At 41.8% G+C, this 19543-nt stretch overlaps 1 protein-coding gene across 1 annotated transcript; it reads right to left on the reverse strand.

Annotated features, from left to right (window-relative positions):
- Positions 1–212: 212 nt before the first annotated feature.
- On the reverse strand, positions 213–2616 carry LOC123136323 (40S ribosomal protein S23). Its single transcript, XM_044555688.1, has 4 exons — positions 2402–2616; positions 866–1021; positions 657–783; positions 213–567 (listed from the first exon to the last, which is right to left on the reverse strand). The coding sequence occupies exons 1-4, from the start codon at positions 2587–2589 to the stop codon at positions 427–429; spliced, it is 612 nt and encodes a 203-aa protein (XP_044411623.1). The 5' UTR covers positions 2590–2616; the 3' UTR covers positions 213–426.
- Positions 2617–19543: the final 16927 nt, after the last annotated feature.

Raw genomic sequence — 19543 nt, forward strand, 5'->3', positions numbered from 1 at the left:
TCGGGTAATTTTGGAAAATCAAAATGTGTTATTTGAATTTTTCAAAAAAAAAACATGGGGCTCAGGACATAGCTAATTTAGTAGACTTCTCAAAAAATACTCCACTATCTAATCCAAATATCCATTCCAATCCACACGACGATTGGTACAGATTTCTTTTCAGTACCATACTACTGCAAAATTATGAGAAGGTTTCTAAACAAACATCCAACTAGCCAGCAGGGTAACAAGCAATAATATATATCCAGATCATGGAAACAATACTCTTAATAGCAACTGTTAAGAGAAAGCAGCAGCAGAGAAGGAACAAATCTCGCTAGTACAACTTCAGGTTATATAGGACTTTGTAAACATAGCAGGCAACTTTCCTCCCCAAACGACCAGAGCCTTACAGTCCATTCCATCCTTGCCTATCAAAACTGCAATCTAAGATCTGGGCTTCTCTTTCTTCTCCTTGAAGAGAGCGAGCAGCGACACACCAGATACCTTGACAACCTTGAACCTGACACCAGGAATATCTCCCACAGCATGACCCTTACGACCGAATCCAGCAATCAGCACCTCGTCCTGAAGCATCCATCAAAGCCAAGAGGTTAGGTTGGTTGCATATAGCAGACATGTCGCATATATCTGAGCAATGGGTGAGGGGCACATACGTTTTCCTCGATGAAGTTCAGGCAACCATCATTGGGCACAAAGGCAGCGATCTTCTTCCCGTTCTTCACCAGCTGGACACGAGCACACTTACGGATGGCAGAGTTAGGCTGCTTGGCCTCAATACCGCTGCAGGGGACCAATTGCACGTTGGTCAGGATTCAAAACATGAGATAAAAACAAGGGAACATAAATCTGCTGTTCAACTTACATCTTCTCCAAAACAATGCCCTTGGCGTGAGACGATCCAGCGAAGGGTTTCTTCCACTCATTGCCCAAGTGGCTCTTCTTGTATGCCTTGTCAGCCCACCTCTGGTTCCTGCGGTGGGTCTTGAGCTTGCGCCCGGCTCCCATACCACGTGTCTTACTGTGATAAGAATTCAACCATGCTTACATTAATTAAACAGATGTCAAAAGTTAAAGCAGGTGTATTACTACCAACTTGACAAGCAACAGGAAAATCTTGACCAAAAATCCAACAACATAACTATGCAAGATGCATAAATAGGATATGTTCATGATGTAGTTGGAAGCACAGAGCTTATGTTGCAGCCAACTACACATGTGAACACATCCCAAAGCAAGTCCTGAAATAAAGAACATGTCACTGAACTGAAGTGGTGCATACTGCATACACATCCATTTGGTACAATCATTTCTCCTTGCCTTCTAAACTGACAAGTAGTTAACATATTAATACATATTGCAATCATGACAGCAAGGAGCTGGACACATTCTAAACATGAGCAAACTGAAACCAAACTAGAGGCTATAAAGAAACTCGTATTGTATGCTACCATGCACAACTTCCCGTGCCCAATCATCTGAGCAAAGGAATACAGATAACATGGTGGCAACGAATTTATGTTGCTTATGAATATGTTTAGCACTGAAGTTGTATCTGATCAGCACTGGACCGTCAATAAGCTCAGTTCATCGCAATGGAACTACAATCTCATCCTCTGACCCCAGCACAAATCAGCCTAAATGACATGGTTCTACTTGGCACTTGCTAGTCCAAGAACATAGCACAAGAACATCTACATATCAACTGAACGTGTGCATATGTTGCAACCAACTACAGATATGTAGATGTGTACACATTAATTGCAACAAACTACGGATATGTACATATTCAAGGCAAATCCTGGAATAAAGAGCATGTCACTGAACTGAGCTGGTGCATACTGCATACATATACATATGTTCCAACCATTTCCCTTCGAATTACAAACTAGCAACTAATTAACATATTAATCATCTATCACAAACATAACGAGCAGGGAGGTGGATATACTCTAAACATGGCCACCATACAGAGCATCATGAAAACCACCTGCCTAGAGGTTAAAAAGGAAGACGTATTGTATGCTACCATGCATAGCTTCCACGGCCAGATCATCTGGACAAAGGAATACAGATAACACGGTGGCAACGAATTCATGTCGCTTATGAATATGTTTAGCACTGACGTTGTATCTGATCAGCACTGGACCGTCATTAAGCGAAGTTTCGTCGGATCGGAACGACGATCCGGTCCTCTAACCCTAGCACAAATCAGCCTAGATCACATGGTACTACTGGGCATTTGCTAGAACAAGAAAGCGAGACGAGAGCGTCGACATATCGGAGCAAGAACCGGGGAGAGCTACGAAGAAACATCTCTGTCCAGGACCGATAGACCAGGGGCGAGAAAGAGCAAGGTACCGCATTAGGGTGAAGGAGGAGAAGAGCTCTTAGCACGCACCCCATGATGGCGGAGGGAGAGGCCGGGAGATCTCCGGGCGGGCGGCGAGGGGAGAGGTCGGGAGATCTCCGGTGGCAGGGGCTTCTTCGCGGGCGACGGCGGCGGCGGCGGCTAGAGGAGTGAGGAGGGGAGACGAGGGGGGATATATAGCGGGGGTTTGGGCGTTTAGGGTTTCCGTGCGCCGACATGCGTGCTGGCGTGATGGATCCAGTCTGGGTTTTTTCCTGCTTCTACCCCCGGATAACACATCTTTTCCACATATGACCCCAAAATGTGCATTTCTCAAAGGGCCGCGTGCACGAGTCGACAAGAGCTTTGCACGTCCATGCTTCGTGAATTCATTTTGCTCGATTTGTTTTTTGTTTTTGAGGGACTCGATTTGTTTTGTTGGGTGATGCAAATCGGAGGAGACAGGGTTCACGGCTTTGAACTGTAGCTAGGAGTGCCATTCAAGTCGAGTCAGAGTCAGTTTGGCCCAACTCGATAGAGCTCGTTGTCTAGTTAGCTCAATTTGACTTGTTAACAAAACTAGCTCACAGTTGAAAATTGTGCATCATCAAAATAGAGTTGCTTATAGTATATGAAGATCTGTCGCTTGTTGATTGCGCCGCGTGCCAGATAGCGTTACTCATGATGTACTAGCAGACTGTAATTCTGTTTCCGAGGAATAAAAACCCACATTATCCTGCAGAAGAAAACTAGCTCAAATTCAAATTTGGCTCAGACTCGTATAACTCGCGAGCTAGCTCATTTAACTTGTTAAGCCTGTTATGAACTGTGAATAACAAAATATGCGTATTATGTATGACAACAATCAACAACAATATTGATGCTTATCTTTTGGCCCTTTTGATTAATGAGTTATTTGATTAGTGAGCTAAGCGACTAACTTTTTTTTTGGAAAAGAAGAATGACCACAGCCTCTGCATCAATCGATGCATGCAACCATAGCTAAACGACTAACTCATTAGCTTGGCTCGTTAAACTCATTATGTTAACAAGCTCAAATTAAAACTTGACTCACTATTCTCAAATTCGAGTCGAGTTAAACCGGGTCATGAGCTACTCGTTTAGCTTATGAGTTTCAAGTTAAAGTTCCAGCCCTAACTGTAGCTATGGACTAACTAATAATATAAGTGGGGGGTTATTTGTAGAAGAGTACATATGGATCCTTCAGTTCCATCTCTTCTCACGAGTATGATTTCAATTGTGTGTGACTCGGATTCACCTTAAAAGTATCTTCCACTTTTTTGTACGATCCAAACAAACAAGATTGTAATTGTGGTTTCAATGTATAAAGACAAAGATTCAACAAATGTGATGGCTATTGTGCACAACTCCTCTCCACATCTTTCACCCCTGCCCCTGGCTCCCCGTGTCAGGGCATTTTCAATGAAAGTCATCTAATAATATTGTCATGTGTATGTGGAAAAGCTCAGACATCCAACTGTGCCCATCAAATTCGGACCATGTGCTATGACTGATAATGGATCGGGCGGTTGATGTCTACTACACAACTTATTCTTGTAGATTCGTGTTGGGCCTCCAAGCGCAGAGTTTTGTAGGACAATAGCAATTTTTCCTCAAGCAGATGACCTAAGATTTATCAATCCATGGGAGGCGTAGAATGAAGATGGTCTATCTCCAACAACCCTGCAATCAAATACAAGAAATCTCTTGTGTCCCCAACACACACAATACAATGGTAAATTGTATAGGTGCACTAGTTCAGCGAAGAGATGGTGATACAAGTGTAGTATGGATAGTAGATATAGGTTTTTGTAATCTAAAAATATAAAAACAGCAAGGTAGAAGTGATAAAACGGAGCACAAATGGTATTGCAGGCCTATAGTTCATACTTTCACTAGTGCAATCTCTCAACAGTGCTAACATAATTGAATCATATAACAATCTCTTAATGTGCGACAAAGAATCACTCTAAAGTTTTTATCTAGTGGAAAATATAAGATGAAATTGTTTGTAGGATACAAAACCACCTCAAAGTTATCATTTTCGATCAATCTATTGAGCTATTCATATAAGTGTCACAAATAGCCCAAGAGTTCGTACTAAAATAACACCATATGATGCACATCAACCAACTCTAATGTCACCTAGATACTTCAATGTCACCACAAGTATCTGTGAGTTGATTATTCGATACGCATCAAACAACTTCAGATTCATAATATTCAATCCAACACAAAGAATTTCAAAGAGTGCCCCAAGGTTTCTACCGGAGAAAGTAGGACGAAACGTGCATCAACCCCTATGCATAGATTACCCCAATGTCACCTTGGGAATCCGTGAGTTGAGTGCCAAAACATACATCAAGTGAATCAATATACCTCATTGTCATCGTGGATATATATCCATATGAAAGACATACACCAACTGTTCTCAAATCCATAAAGTATTCAATCATATAATAGTGAAACCTCAAAGGTATAAACTCAATTCATCACAACAAGATAGAGAGGAAGAAGCACCATATGATCCAACTATATTAAGAAAGCTCGTGGTACATCAAGATCATGCCAAATCAAGAACACGAGAGAGCAGAGATCAAACACATAGCTACTGGTACATACCCTCAGTCCCGAGGGTGAACTACTCCCTCCTCATCATGGAGACCTTTGGGGTGATGAAGATGGCCTCCGGTGATGATTTCCCCCTTCAGCGGGGTGCAGAAACAGGGCTCCAGATGGTATTTTGAAGGTATAGAGGTTTGTGGCGGCGGAGTCAAAGTTCTAGGGTTATTTCCAGGGGTTTCTCTATTTATAGGATTTTTTGGCGTTGATCTCACGCGAAAAGGAGCTAAGATGGCCCAACGAGGCACCACAGCAAGCCGACCCCCCTAGGCGCACCCTGGTGCCTCGTGGGCACCTCGTTTCTCTTCTGGTCCTCCCACAAAGCTTCGGGAGTCTCTTTTGTTCCAAAAAAATGTCAAAAAGTTTCAGCCCATTCCGAGAACTTTTATTTCTACACAAAAAACTACACTACGGTAGTTCTGTTGAAAACAACGTCCGTCCAGGTTAATTCCATTTAAATCATATAAATTTTCAACCAAACCATATAAAATTGTTGTAAACATGGCGTGAATACTTCATAAATTATAGATACGTTGGAGACGTATCAGCATCTCCAAGTTGAATTCCTGCTCGCCCTCGAGTAGGTAAATGATAAAAGAAATAATTTATGAAGTGTGAATGCTAGCATAGTGTATAAGTTTGATCAATGATAATTTCAGTCACTTTTCCTAGCATCATAACAACAACTCTTTCTCATAAAACTCATCATGATAAAATAGCAATCAATTCACATGTTATGGTTCAAACAATGCATTCTCTTGAAACTTAACAACCTATGTTCTTAGTCACCAAATAATTGCAATTCAACTTATTCTCAACAAAGTTTAAGTAAGAGCTCCACATACTCAATTATCATATAGTCTTCTATGATTGTTAGTACTCGAAGCATATGTTGAATAAATGGCATCCATCAAACACAGGGAAAGATAGGGGCTTGATGTTTCGCTTCCCAACTTATTTATCGTAGAGATAATTGCCAACAATAATAATTCATGATCAAATATATTTGAATGACCATATGTGCCTGTATCTCCCCCCCCCCCACATGATGCTTGCCAACTAAAGAATAGTTGAGGTTGAAATGAGAATGAATACTTATTAACTCTTGCATAAAAGTAAAAGCTGAAAACTAAAAGATAGGCCCTTCACCGAGGGAAGTTGAGGTTGTCATGCACTTTTGATTTTTGAATGTGCAAGCCCTTAATGCAAAGGAATGTCATGTTATATTGTCCTTTGTGATAGCAACCTTTATTATCCAGTCCGTCACTTTTATTTCTTCACCATCACAAGTTCGTACAACGCTTATTTTTCCTTGTAATAAAAGGCCATACATATTTAGGAGCAATTTTTATTGCTTTTTGCACTGATAACAACTTATTTGAAGGATCTTATTCAATCCATAGGTATATATGGCGGACTCTCATGGCAAGAACCTGAGTTTAAGGTTTTTTTGATGCACACGTAGTATCTCTACTTAGTACGAATTTTTGGCTAGCAAAAGATCCTAAGCAGGCACCACATGTTGGAGGATCCATAACAATATAACTTCTTTGCAAATATACCCAAACATAACTCATTACATCGTCATCCTTGTCCAACTTCAACTAATTTGCTCAAATTTGAAAATAATTAATGGGTATTCATGATCATAAAAAGATGTCCAAGATAATATATTTATATGTGAAAGTTCTCTTCCTTATACTAATCATTCATGAATTGCTTGTATGACCAATATTGTGATTGCCAAGCTTCGATAGATTTCACTTTCTAACCCCAATGCAAAACTACTACTAGACATGATATAAGCATATGAAGCACATATAATTTCAACTTTATTGAAAGAACATGCGGTGCCCCCATGTTTGGTTTTGGTAAATCTCTATGGTCTAATGGTTGTCTTGAGTTATATTTTAAGGATTTGTCCATAGGCTTTTCTTGAAGTCCATGTGTTGGTTTCAAGGAGTTTATGAGTTGACCAAGGTGCTATTAAGGAATTATCCAAAGATTGGTCATGTGAGTGTTGAGCTTATTGCAAGCATGTCTTGAAGAATAAGATTGTGTGATCATTCATGTTTACCTTCAAGACATCATCCAAATGAAGAGAGTTGGAAAGATTCAAGGTTGATCAAGACTAAGTCAAGAGTGAATCAAGTTGATCAACTCACAAAGCGTAGAAGATGTACCGAGAGGGATCAAGTGATCCCATGGTATGATAAGCATTGTCCATTGCACTTTGTGTACTAACCCATGGTATATGTGAGAGTTCTTTGTGGGGTTAGGTACGTGTCCATGGGCTTGCGTCAAGAGGAAGATATCATACAACCCATGGAAAGGATGGCATCAAATGGTGATCGTCATCAAGATTGCCATGTGCAAGTTCAAGTGGAGCATCACGAAGAGATCAAGTGCTTGAATCTTGCCATCCGTTGTGGTGTCAATGGACTTGTGAAGATGTGCCGAAGAGTGGCTCACCCACAGTGGACTATGGGGGAGCAATCATCTAGTCTTCATTGAGCCAACGCAATCAAGAAAGGTGGTCCAACTTGAGGGAGTCAAGATCGTCATCATCTAGCTCAAGTGGACCATGTGCAAGGCAAAGGTTTTCTCTTGATAGGTTTTCTATTTTACCGGTCTCATGGTGGTAGTTGGGAGACCGGGTTATAGGATCGTTTGCCGTACTATCAAGGGGGGCTCTCAAGTTGGTAGCTTGATCATATCGTTAGTAGAGAGATCAAACTATTGCATCCTTGCATCATGTTTCTTGGTTCTTATTTGGTTCTCTTTGTGAGTCTTAGAGCTTATGGTCATCTTGATAACAAACTTGAGTTCATCGAAAATGGAGTTCGCATGCGTCTATTATGATGTTTTCGGTGTTGGAGGTTTTACCAGTCTTATCCGAGAAAGGGTTCTCGCCATTTTCTTATGGGCATTTTCTAATTTGCTTCTTATTGATATTTCTTTCAAGATTGTGTTAGCCCTTGTCACTATCTTTCCAACAAACTTGGTTTCATCGAATTTGGAGTCCGTTTGCAAAAGTTGTGGCAGTTTTGGTGTTCTGAAAAGGCTGCAGCGGTACTACCGCGAATTGGAACGGATGTAATTTTTTACTACCGCTCCAGAGCGGTACTACCGCGGCTCCTACAGCGGTAGTACCGCTCCGGATCAAAAAACTCGTCCCAAGTCTTGCAGAGGTAGGTACGGAAGTATTTTTTTTGTACCGCAAGCAGTAGTACCGCGATCCCTAGCGGTAGGACCGTGAGGACGAGCGGTAGTCCCGCCCTGTGCGGGTTGTGAGTATAACGGTTGGATTTTCCCCCACCTATAAAAGGGGGTCTTCTTCCCCATTGAACCTTATCCTTTGAACTCGTGTTCTTCCCCCATTGTTGACCTTCTTCGAGCTTGCTAACTCTCAATCCCTCCATGGATTCTTGCTAGTTTTTAAGGGAAAAGAGAGAGGAGATCTAGATCCACATTTCCACCAATCACTTTCTCCTCTATGTGAGGGGAACCCATTGGATCTAGATCTTGGAGTTCTTGGTGTTCTGCTTCTTGTTCTTCCTCTCATCTTCCTCCCTAGCATTAGTTGCTTCGGTGGGATTTGAGAGAGAAGGACTTGGGCACTCCGTGTGCCCTTGCCATTGCATTTGGTGCATCGGTTTGAGTTCTCCACCGTGATACATGGAAGTTAAAAGTTGAGAAGCTTATTACTCTTGGGTGCTTGGTGCCCTTGAGCTTGTTCCTCTTGGGTGCTTGGGCGCCCTAGACGGTTGGTGGTGTTCGGAGCTCAATCATTGTGGTGTAAAGCTCCGGGCAAGCGTCGGGGTCTCCAATTAGGTTGTGGAGATCGCCCCGAGCAATTTGACGGGTTCCGGTGACTGCCCCAAGGGTTGCCAAAGTGTACGGGTTCGGTGACCGCCCCCAAGGGTTGCCATTTGTACGGGTTCGGTGACCGCCCTCAAGGGTCCCTTAGTGGAATCACGGCATCTTGCATTGTGCGAGGGCGTGAGGAGATTACGGTGGCCCTAGTGGCTTCTTGGGGAGCATTGTGCCTCCACACCGCTCCAAACGGAGATTAGCATCCGCAAGGGTGTGAACTTCGGGATACATCATCGTCTCCGCGTGCCTCGGTTATCTCTTACCCGAGCCCTTTACTTATGCACTTTACTTTGTGATAGCCATATTGTTCTTTGTCATATATCTTGCTATCACATAGTTGCTTATCTTGCTTAGCATAAGTTGTTGGTGCACATAGGTGAGCCTAGTTGTTGTAGGTTTTGTGCTTGACAAATTAACCGTTAGGTTTATTCCGCATTTGTTCAAGCCTCAACCGTAATATTTTAAAGCGCCTATTCACCCCCCCTCTAGGCGACATCCTCGATCTTTCAATTGGTATCAGAGCCTCGTCTCTCTTTGTTGGGCTTAACCGCCTAGAGAGTAAAGATGTCGACTAGGGGATTAGGATTCTCTGACACTCTTAGTTTCGATGGCACAAATTTTGATGTTTGGGTAATTCGCATGCTTAATCTCTTTAGGGTCATGGACCCAAATTTAGAGCGAATTGTAGATATGGGTTTTCTCCTCCAAAGGATCCCCAAAGATTATCTTTAGAGGATGAGAAAAACTCTTATCTCAATGCTCAAGCTTCTAATGTGCTTTTCGATGCTTTGAGCAATGTAGTTATATTTCAACTCATGCCGTTCCGAGATGCTCATGAGTTGTGGACAAAGCTTCAAGATAAATATGGTGTGTCCAAGATTTGTGGGGATGATTGTTCTCCCTCCACCTCCGGTCGTATAGTCTTCTCAACCTCTTCTACTTCACCTACATGTGGTTTTCCACAAGGTAATGATATGGTGAGTAGTGTTGGTCATTGCAATGATGATAGTATGCTTATTGTGGATGATCCTTCATCACTATATTATTGCAATGCTCCCTCTTTGGGCTTTAACACTTTGAGCACTCCAAATGTTTCACATGCTTGTGTTGATAGTCCTTGCATATCATGTAGAAATTGCTTGACTAAATATCATGATGATATGCTTGCTATGTCTTGTTGCCATGATAAAAATGCATCTATTTCCTCAAATTGTTGTGCTAACAATGTAGAGGAAACCAAATACTCCATGGAACAATATGTGGTGTTTAATGGTGCCTCAAGGGATCCTACATCATCATCTATTGCGTTTTGCCTTATGGCTAAGGCGTCAAAGGTATCTCCTACTTTGTACCCCAATATGTCTCTTGATGATGATGTTGATGCTAATGATGATGAGGATAATGATGAAGAGAATGATAATGTTGCCTCCTTAAAAATTAAGGGGGAAATGGTTTTTAAAGCTCTTCATAAAAATAAAATTGCTCGTTCCATCTTCATGGAAATTATGTCCATTGCTATTGAGAGCAAGAAATATATTGATGAGTTGGAATCTCGTCTTGAGGAGCATGAGGTCACCATTGATAAAATGGAAGGTCATGAGCGTGATTACGCTAATGAGATTGCGGACCTCTCTCAAGCTCTTGAACTTGAACAAACCACCAAGGAATCTCTTGAGGAGACTTTTGCTCTAGAATTGCCTAGAGTGAAGGAATCTACTGATAGAGCTCTTGAGGTGGCCAATGTTTTTGAAACTAAAAATGCTAAGCTTGAAGTTGCTCATGCTAGACTCCTTGAGGATTTTGAGCACCTCGAAAATGGCTCAAGGGTCATCAAGGGTGAGCTCATCAAACTCACCGAGTCTCATGCTCAACTTGAAGCTTCTTATTTAAAAGAGCTTGCCAAGTTGCCTTCTCCTCTTGTTGTTAACGATGATGCTTGTGCTACTAATTCTATTACTTGTGAAGCATCCATTTTGAAGGAGAATGTTCAGCTACGGGCTCAACTTGAGGTGCTATCTTGCAATTATGGGAAATTGGAAGAAAGTCATGAAAAGCTCTCAAGCTCTCATGATGATCTTCTAGTATCCCATAGTGTGCTAAGGATTGCTAAGGTAACATCTAGTGAGCCTCATGTGGATACTAGCACTACTTCTAGTCAAAATATTATATTGCCATGTGCTAGTCCTTGTAATTCATCTACTCACAATGTTGGTACATCTTGTGATGAATTGCTTTCCTTGCCTTGTTGCTCTAGCGATGAAGCTTATACTTCCTCTAGTACTTGTGTTGAGACTAACCATGTAGAGGAAATCAAAGAGCTCAAGGCCCAAGTCACTTCTTTGAAGAAAGACTTGGAAAAGTGTCATGAAGGGAAATCCACACTCAACAATATCTTGAGTGTGCAAAAATCCCCCAATGACAAAGGTGGACTTGGATTAAACTCCAATAAGAAGAAGAAGTCCAAGATGAACAAAAAGAAGGGCCAAGAACAAGTCAAGAATTCGGCCAAGATTGTTTGCTTCAAGTGCAAAGTAGAAGGGCATCATGTTAGATCTTGCCCATTGAAGAAGAAGGCCATTAGTGTCAAGCAACAAGGGAAGAGGGCACAAGTTCAATCTCATGCTCAACCTCAAGTTGAAGAAAGGCCACTTCCCAAGAAGACTCAAGCTAATGCTTCTCTTGTGGAAAAATCAAGTGAGAAGAAAGTGAAGAGTAGACGTTGCTACTTATGTCGTGAGAAAGGTCACGTCGCTTCTTCATGCACTAGTGGTAACTTATCCAACCCAATTATTATTGATGATATCTATTCTCTTGGAAAGGATAAGGTTGGCAATGTGTTTGCCAAGTTTGTTGGTACTCAAAGTGGTGTCAAGAAAAGAACCATTTGGGTAGCCAAGCCTATTGTGACTAACTTCTTAGGACCCAACTTGGTTGGGGACCAACAAGCTCAAACTGGATCAATAGGTGTTTATGGAGGTCATTGGAGACTTGGCTACATTATGAAGAATTAAGGGGACTTCATCTTTCTTGTTGTCTCAAGCCAAGTCAATTGGGTTGTCAAGTTTCTATCTTATATCCAATGTGCCTCCTTGCGGTAACTTGTACTTAAATTTTTTACATTGAAAGTTACTTGCCCCTTTGCATGTTTTGGTTTTGTTCCTTGCATGTGTTTGTATATGTTGTGCTTCCAACTTGCTTATCTTGAGCAATCAAGTATGTGTGTGTTGGTTTGCACATCATGTACATGTGCGTCGTGCATTGAGCCTTTTTGCTTGTTGTTTGTATCCTAGTTGGCTCGTGTGAGGGATTAATGGTACATCCCATTTTGGGGGAGTGATGTGCTTTGTGCACCTCACAATCCTATAAATGTGTGTACATGAGGAATACCATCTAGTATTGATATTACAAGATTATCTAGTCGCTTGGTGGTATATCTCTCATGAGAAATTCAAATTCTAAAAATTACATTGATTATCTCTTGTTGGTTCCTCTTATTGCCTCTTGTTAAGTTCTTATTGGTATCACATTATGGGGGAGTAATATGCTATGTGCATAGTACAAGCCTAGAAAATGTGTACATTTGAGATATTGTCACCTAGAATTGATATAGTAATTTATCTTGTTCCTAGGTGGCATGTTAGCTCTACAAGTGGCAATTTCCTTGTGTGTGTTGTGAAGATGATGTTGGATATCCTTGTTATCTACCACCGGGAATTATTTCCAAATACTCCTTGTCTTTTGACAATTGGTAGTCACTTATGTGTGGTAGAATTTATTGATCATCTTTACATTGGCTTTTGTTTTTATTTGCCTTTTCTCTTGCAAGGTTTGTGTCAACTCCCGTTGTCTTCCATAACACTTGTGGATCTTGTTAATTTCTTGTTCTTGTCTAGTGTTTTCTAGATATAGTGAAAGTGGTGATCCCACCTTGTGCATTTTGTATTCAAAAGCAAATTCTCTATAGTGCACAACTCGTGGGGGAGCTATCCTATTTTCTTTAGAACACTCTTCTTGTGATCCTTATCAAGTGTGTGTGTTGGTGGAAGGCAAGCCGTTTTCTTTTGGTACCTTGTGCCATCATAAAACTTTGCCGAGAGCTTGGTTTGTTTGGAACCATCCTCTCATTTGGAGTTTGACATCTTTATTTTAGTGTGTATCGATGGATATCTCATTCCTTGATGTATCTTTAATGATATCTTCCAAGTGATGATTTCTCCATTTGGTATCCTTTTCGCTTGGCATTTCTTTGTCTTTTCGTTTCGGATCTTGAAAGTTTTGAGCATGCATGTTTACTTCATGTATTTTATTTGGCATGCTTTCTTTCTTTGACCCAATATATAGGGGAAACTCCACCAAGTCTCAAATTGGATGAGATGTGCATGATGTTTATTTTCATATCTATATGCACATATTTATGTGGAGTTTGTCCTATGTATTGGTGTTTCTAACTATGTGGTCCCAATGAGTTTGGGTACCGTTTAGTTTGTGTTGTTCTTCTAGGAACATTTGGAGATACATTGGATGCTCGGCTCACTCACAAGGAAGGTGTTGTCACCATGTGCATATTGGAGTCAAGCTAGGATGATCAATGAACTACTATCTACCTTCAATTGGTATCTACTACATCCTTCCAATGATATCTCGGTAACAAGTATCTATTCATGCTTTCCTCTCTTGCATTCAACCTTGTGTAGGTTGCATCTTGGCATGATATTCATTTCATATCTTGTGATACTTGTTTCCTTTCTCAAAGCATCCCAACGATGATCTCTTGTTGCTAGTTGTGATGTCTTTGATGGATGTGTGTCTGGAATTCATTTATATACAATAAGACCATATCTAGCCAAGTGCTATGCTTGCAAGCAAATATCTTATTGGTATATTTATGATTTCCTTGTGGATATCTGGTTCCTTCGTGTTGTAACTATTTCAGGTGTACATCCTTCTTTGTAGATATATGTCATCATGATTTTGTCTACCTAGAACCTTATACACTTGAGAGAAATTACATCTCTAGTTGATTTCCTTTCCTTCACGTCCACCTTTTATTTCTTATGTTATTTCTTTGGTGGCTCCCTGAAAGCATTTGCCTTGAGTGCGTGTTTTACTTCGTTGCATCTTGATGCACTCTTTTGTGGTGAAGATCTTTTTCCTTTTGCTTGTCCTGATGAGGCCTTTGCCATCTAATTGGTATCCCTCGTCTTGATGAGGCTTTCATCGTCTATCTTCACCATGGGTTGTCACAAGCATTGCTTCTTTATATGCTTATTAGTGAGCTTGTGAACCCGTTTGCAAGTTGTGTGTGGGAATGACATGCCTTGCACCGTGTATCTCTTTCTTTCAGGACTATATTGATGCTTAATGCTCATCCGTACATTAGTCTTCTCAAGTGCATTGCCTTGACTCACACACATCGGTTTTGGTTGAGCCTATTCTTAAGTTGCCTCCCTTACGTGTTGCTCAACCATGTGCTTGTTGCAAGCGCTAGGCTTTGTTTCCTATATGCTCACTTGCACTGGATGTGAGTTTCTATTGATTTTGGGGGAGCTATGATCCTATTTTGTGCACTTTGTATTCAAATACAAAAATTCTTATATGTGCACAAATCATGGGGAGCGTCTCTAGTTTCTTTAGAACAATCCTTTGCTCATATCATAATATCTTTATTCTTGTGGCACATAGGATCATTGTTCTAGTTGGTTCAATTGATATCCGTTGATTGCTTGCTTCTTTTGGTATCTTCTGATTGCTTGTCTCTCTCTTTGTTATGTCTTTGTGGCATATATCTCTGTTGCAATCTTTGGGCCTCAATATAGTTTGTCTTCCTCCAAGTATTGACAGTTGGATATGTGTATTGCATTCCACTCTCTTGTTGAGAAATACACAATTTATGGAGGACCACAATTTATTTTGGCCTTCTAAGCTTTTCGCCCATTTTGGCAATCGATGCCAATGGGGGAGAAGTTTCAAAGAGTTTTGTGGAGAAGGTTTCAACGTTTTCTCCTTGCTTTGGTTTTGTTCCTAAGCATTTGCATCTCATTCTCCTGCATCATTGGTTGTTTCATAGCATTGTGATGCATAATTCCTTATATAAACTCTCTTGAAAGTGATTGTCATCAATTACCAAAATGGGGGAGATTGAAAGAACATGCGGTGCCCCCATGTTTGGTTTTGGTAATTGATGACAATCTCTATGGACTAATGGTTGTCTTGAATTATATTTTAAGGATTTCTACATAGGCTTTTCTTGAAGTCCATGTGTTGGTTTCAAGGAGTTTATGAGTTGACCAAGGTGCTATTAAGGAATTATCCAAAGATTGGTCATGTGACTGTTGAGCTTATTGCAAGCATGTCTTGAAGAACAAGATTGTGTGATCATTCATGTTTACCTTCAAGACATCATCCAAATGAAGAGAGTTGGAAAGATTCAAGGTTGATCAAGACTAAGTCAAGAGTGAATCAAGTTGATCAACTCACAAAGCGTAGAAGGTGTACCAAGAGGGATCAAGTGATCCCATGGTATGGTAAGCATTGTCCATTGCACTTTGTGTACTAACCCATGGTATATGTGAGAGTTCTTTGTGGGGTTAGGTACGTGTCCATGGGCTTGCGTCAAGAGGAAGATATCATACAACCCATGGAAAGGATGGCATCAAGTGGCGATCGTCATCAAGATTGCCATGTGCAAGTTCAAGTGGAGCATCACGAAGAGATCAAGTGCTTGAATCTTGCCATCCATTGTGGTGTCAATGGACTTGTGAAGATGTGCCGAAGAGTGGCTCACCCACAGTGGACTATGGGGGAGCAATCATCTAGTCTTCATTGAGCCAACGCAATCAAGAAAGGTGGTCCAACTTGAGGGAGTCAAGATCGTCATCATCTAGCTCAAGTGGACCATGTGCAAGTCAAAGGTTTTCCCTTGATAGGTTTTCTATTTTACCGGTCTCATGGTGGTAGTTGGGAGACCGGGTTATAGGATAGTTTGCCGTACTATCAAGGGGGGCTCTCAAGTTGGTAGCTTGATCATATCGTTAGTAGAGAGCTCAAACCATTGCATCCTTGCATCATGTTTATTGGTTCTTGTTTGGTTCTCTTAGTGAGTCTTAGAGCTTATGGTCATCTTGATGACAAACTTGAGTTCATCGAAAACGGAGTTCGCATGCGTCTACTATGATGTTTTCGGTGTTGGAGATTTTACCGATCTTATCCGAGGAAGGGTTCTCACCATTTTCTTATGGGCCTTTTCTAATTTGCTTATTATTGATATTTCCTTCAAGATTGTGTTAGCCCTTGTCGCTAGCTTTCCAACAAACTTGGTTTCATCGAATTCAGAGTCCGTTTGCAAAAGTTGTGGCAGTTTGGTGTTCTGAAAAGGCTCCAGCGGTACTACCGCGAATTGGAGAGGATGTAATTTTTTACTACCGCTCCAGAGCGGTACTACCGCGGCTCCTACAGCGGTAGTACCGCTCCAGACCAAAAAACTCGTCCCAAGTCCTGCGGAGGTAGGTACAGAAGTATTTTTTTTGTACCGCAAGCAGTAGTACCGCGATCCCTAGCGGTAGTACCGTTAGGACGAGCGGTAGTACCGCTCTGTGCGGGTTGTGAGTATAACGGTTGGATTTTCCCCCACCTATAAAAGGGGGTCTTCTTCCCCATTGAACCTTATACTTTGAACTCGTGTTCTTCCCCCATTGTTGACCTTCTTCGAGCTTGCTAACTCTCAGTCCCTCCATGGATTCTTGCTAGTTTTTAAGGGAAAAGAGAGAGGAGATCTAGATCCACATTTCCACCAATCACTTTCTCCTCTATGTGAGGGGAACCCATTGGATCTAGATCTTGGAGTTCTTGGTGTTCTGCTTCTTGTTCTTCCTCTCATCTTCCTCCCTAGCACTAGTTGCTTCGGTGGGATTTGAGAGAGAAGGACTTGGGCACTCCGTGTGCCCTTGCCATTGCATTTGGTGCATCGGTTTGAGTTCTCCACCGTGATACATGGAAGTTACAAGTTGAGAAGCTTATTACTCTTGGGTGCTTGGTGCCCTTGAGCTTGTTCCTCTTGGGTGCTTGGGCACCCTAGACGGTTGGTGGTGTTCGGAGCTCAATCATTGTGGTGTAAAGCTCCGGGCAAGCGTCGGGGTCTCCAATTAGGTTGTGGAGATCGCCCCGAGCAATTTGACGGGTTCCGGTGACTGCCCCCAAGGGTTGCCAAAGTGTACGGGTTTGGTGACCGCCCCCAAGGGTTGCCATTTGTACGGGTTCGGTGACCGCCCTCAAGGGTCCCTTAGTGGAATCACGGCATCTTGCATTGTGCGAGGGCGTGAGGAGATTGCGGTGGCCCTAGTGGCTTCTTGGGGAGCATTGTGCCTCCACACCGCTCCAAACGGAGATTAGCATCCGCAAGGGTGTGAACTTCGGGATACATCATCGTCTCCGCGTGCCTCGGTTATCTCTTACCCGAGCCCTTTACTTATGCACTTTACTTTGTGATAGCCATATTGTTCTTTGTCATATATCTTGCTATCTCATAGTTACTTATCTTGCTTAGCATAAGTTGTTGGTGCACATAGGTGAGCCTAGTTTTTGTAGGTTTTGTGCTTGACAAATTAACCGTTAGGTTTATTCCGCATTTGTTCAAGCCTCAACCGTAATTATTTTAAAGCGCCTATTCACCTTCCCTCTAGGCGACATCCTCGATCTTTAATTTATGATATTCAATTCATTCAACAATCTACTCTTAGGATTTAAGTGAAGCACAAGAGTAAAGGATAAACTACTCCAAAAAGATATAAGTGAAGATCAAATGAGTAGTTAAACAATTAAGTAGCTATGTGAGGACTCTCTCTCATTTAGAACTTACAGATCTAAATATTTTCTATTCAAATAGCAAACAAAACAAAATAAAATGACACTCCAAGAATAGCACATCTCATGTGAAGAAGCAAAAACTTAGGCTCAACCGATATTAACCGATGATTGTTGATGAAGAAAGATGGGATGCCTACCGGGGCATCCCCAAGCTTTGATGCTTGAGATTTCTTGAAACATTAAATTGGCATGCCTTGGGCATCCCCAAGCTTGAGCTTTTGTAACTTCTTAATTCCTCTCATATCACGGTTTCCCTAATGTGGGTGTTCCAGACTAAGGGTCCTCGGGCTGACGGTCAATCTCTCGTGGGCCAGACTGGTGGGCCGCTTTGGATCTCGTGCTGGAAGGCCGAACTATAGGTGACTTCATGTTCGGGCAGGAAACCTCCAAAGCCTTGGTGTATCGTCCAAGTCAAGATCATGGTGATGGCATGTTTATCTCCTGATGGTAACCGACCATGTGTAACCCTAGGTACCTGATACGTCCATTTTGCATCATGTTTTCCTACTGTTATTTATAGTATTTTTATTCAATATAACACTCTGTGGAATAATCCAATGGCTTTTCTCTCATAATATGCAAGGTTTACACAAAGAGGAGAATATCGGCAACTGGAATTCTGGACCTAAAAAAGCTATGTCAGAGATACCTATTCTGCACATCTCCCAATAAGCTGAAATTTTATGGAGAATTATTTTGGAATATATAAACAATATTGGAGAAAATAAATACCAGAGGGGGCCACCAAGGTGCCCACTAGGCACCACGGTGCGCCTGCCCCCCTAGCGCAACCCACCTCGAAGCATTTGAGAGAGAGAAATCCTTGCGAGGACAAAGCCCAAACACCCAGAGCCAAAGAGTGTTAGGCATCACTGAAGTCTTTCTGTCTGTGTGACTTGAAGACTTATTACACTTGAGGACTGTGAATCCTCCAGCCGGTTAGGCGTCGCGTTCTGAGCATCCAAGAGTCATTGTGGATTGCCGGTGAACGAAGTCTGTGAAGGTTTGGAAGTCTCCTTTGAAGACTTGACTGGGTGTCCTTAGCTCAAGGGGAATAAGGTGAAGACACGGTCTTCTGAGTTAAATCTCAGCCTCCCTAACCAGACGTACAGTTGTCACATCAATTGGAACTGGTCCAACAAATCATGTGTCTTCAACAAGCAACTGGTTCTATCCCTTCCAACCTTACTTAAGTTTGTCTTCGTGAAGTCATTGCTTATCTGTATATCTGTTTGACTTCATTGCTTGACTACTATTGTTGATTGGCTTCACACTATCTTCCATCTTGATCCTTACTACCTAACTGCTAGTAGTCCTGTATTTTCACATCATTACATACTTGACTATGGCTTGTTTAGGGTAGTTTATCTTCCGCTGCATATCAATTAGGTTGTTTCTGTTGTTTGTCTTTGAAACTTCCAAGTTTTGAAGACTTTCATAAAAATCGCCTATTCACCCCCCCTCTAGTCGATACTAGCACTTTTAATTGGTATCAGAGCAAGGTACTCCCTTGTTCTGTGTGATTCGGTTTAACCACCTGGAGTTTCAGCTATGTCGACTGCAGGGATAATCAAGGTCTCTGCTGCTTGCCCCGTGTTCGATGGAACTGAATATCCCTACTGGAAGAATAAGATGCGCATGCATCTTGAAGCCATTGATGTCGACCTCTGGTATGTCGTCAAGAATGGCGTTCCCAAAACTGGTGAAGGTGTCACCCCCACTGATGTCAAGAAGTTCATTCAACTGGACTCTACTGCAAAGAACATCATCTGTGGTCATCTGACCAAAGGACAGTATGGCCGTGTGAGTGCT

This window comes from Triticum aestivum, chromosome 1B (assembly GCF_018294505.1).
Source record: "Triticum aestivum cultivar Chinese Spring chromosome 1B, IWGSC CS RefSeq v2.1, whole genome shotgun sequence".
Lineage (NCBI taxonomy): Eukaryota > Viridiplantae > Streptophyta > Magnoliopsida > Poales > Poaceae > Triticum > Triticum aestivum.

Bases quoted from the DNA above. Each gene is read 5' to 3' on its own strand.
- LOC123136323 (XM_044555688.1), bottom strand. From the start codon at position 2,589: ATGTCGGCGCACGGAAACCCTAAACGCCCAAACCCCCGCTATATATCC. The intron at 784-865 runs GTAAGTTGAACA...GGTCCCCTGCAG, and splicing joins GGCATTGTTTTGGAGAAGAT to CGGTATTGAGGCCAAGCAGC. The intron at 568-656 runs GTATGTGCCCCT...TGGATGCTTCAG, and splicing joins TGAACTTCATCGAGGAAAAC to GACGAGGTGCTGATTGCTGG.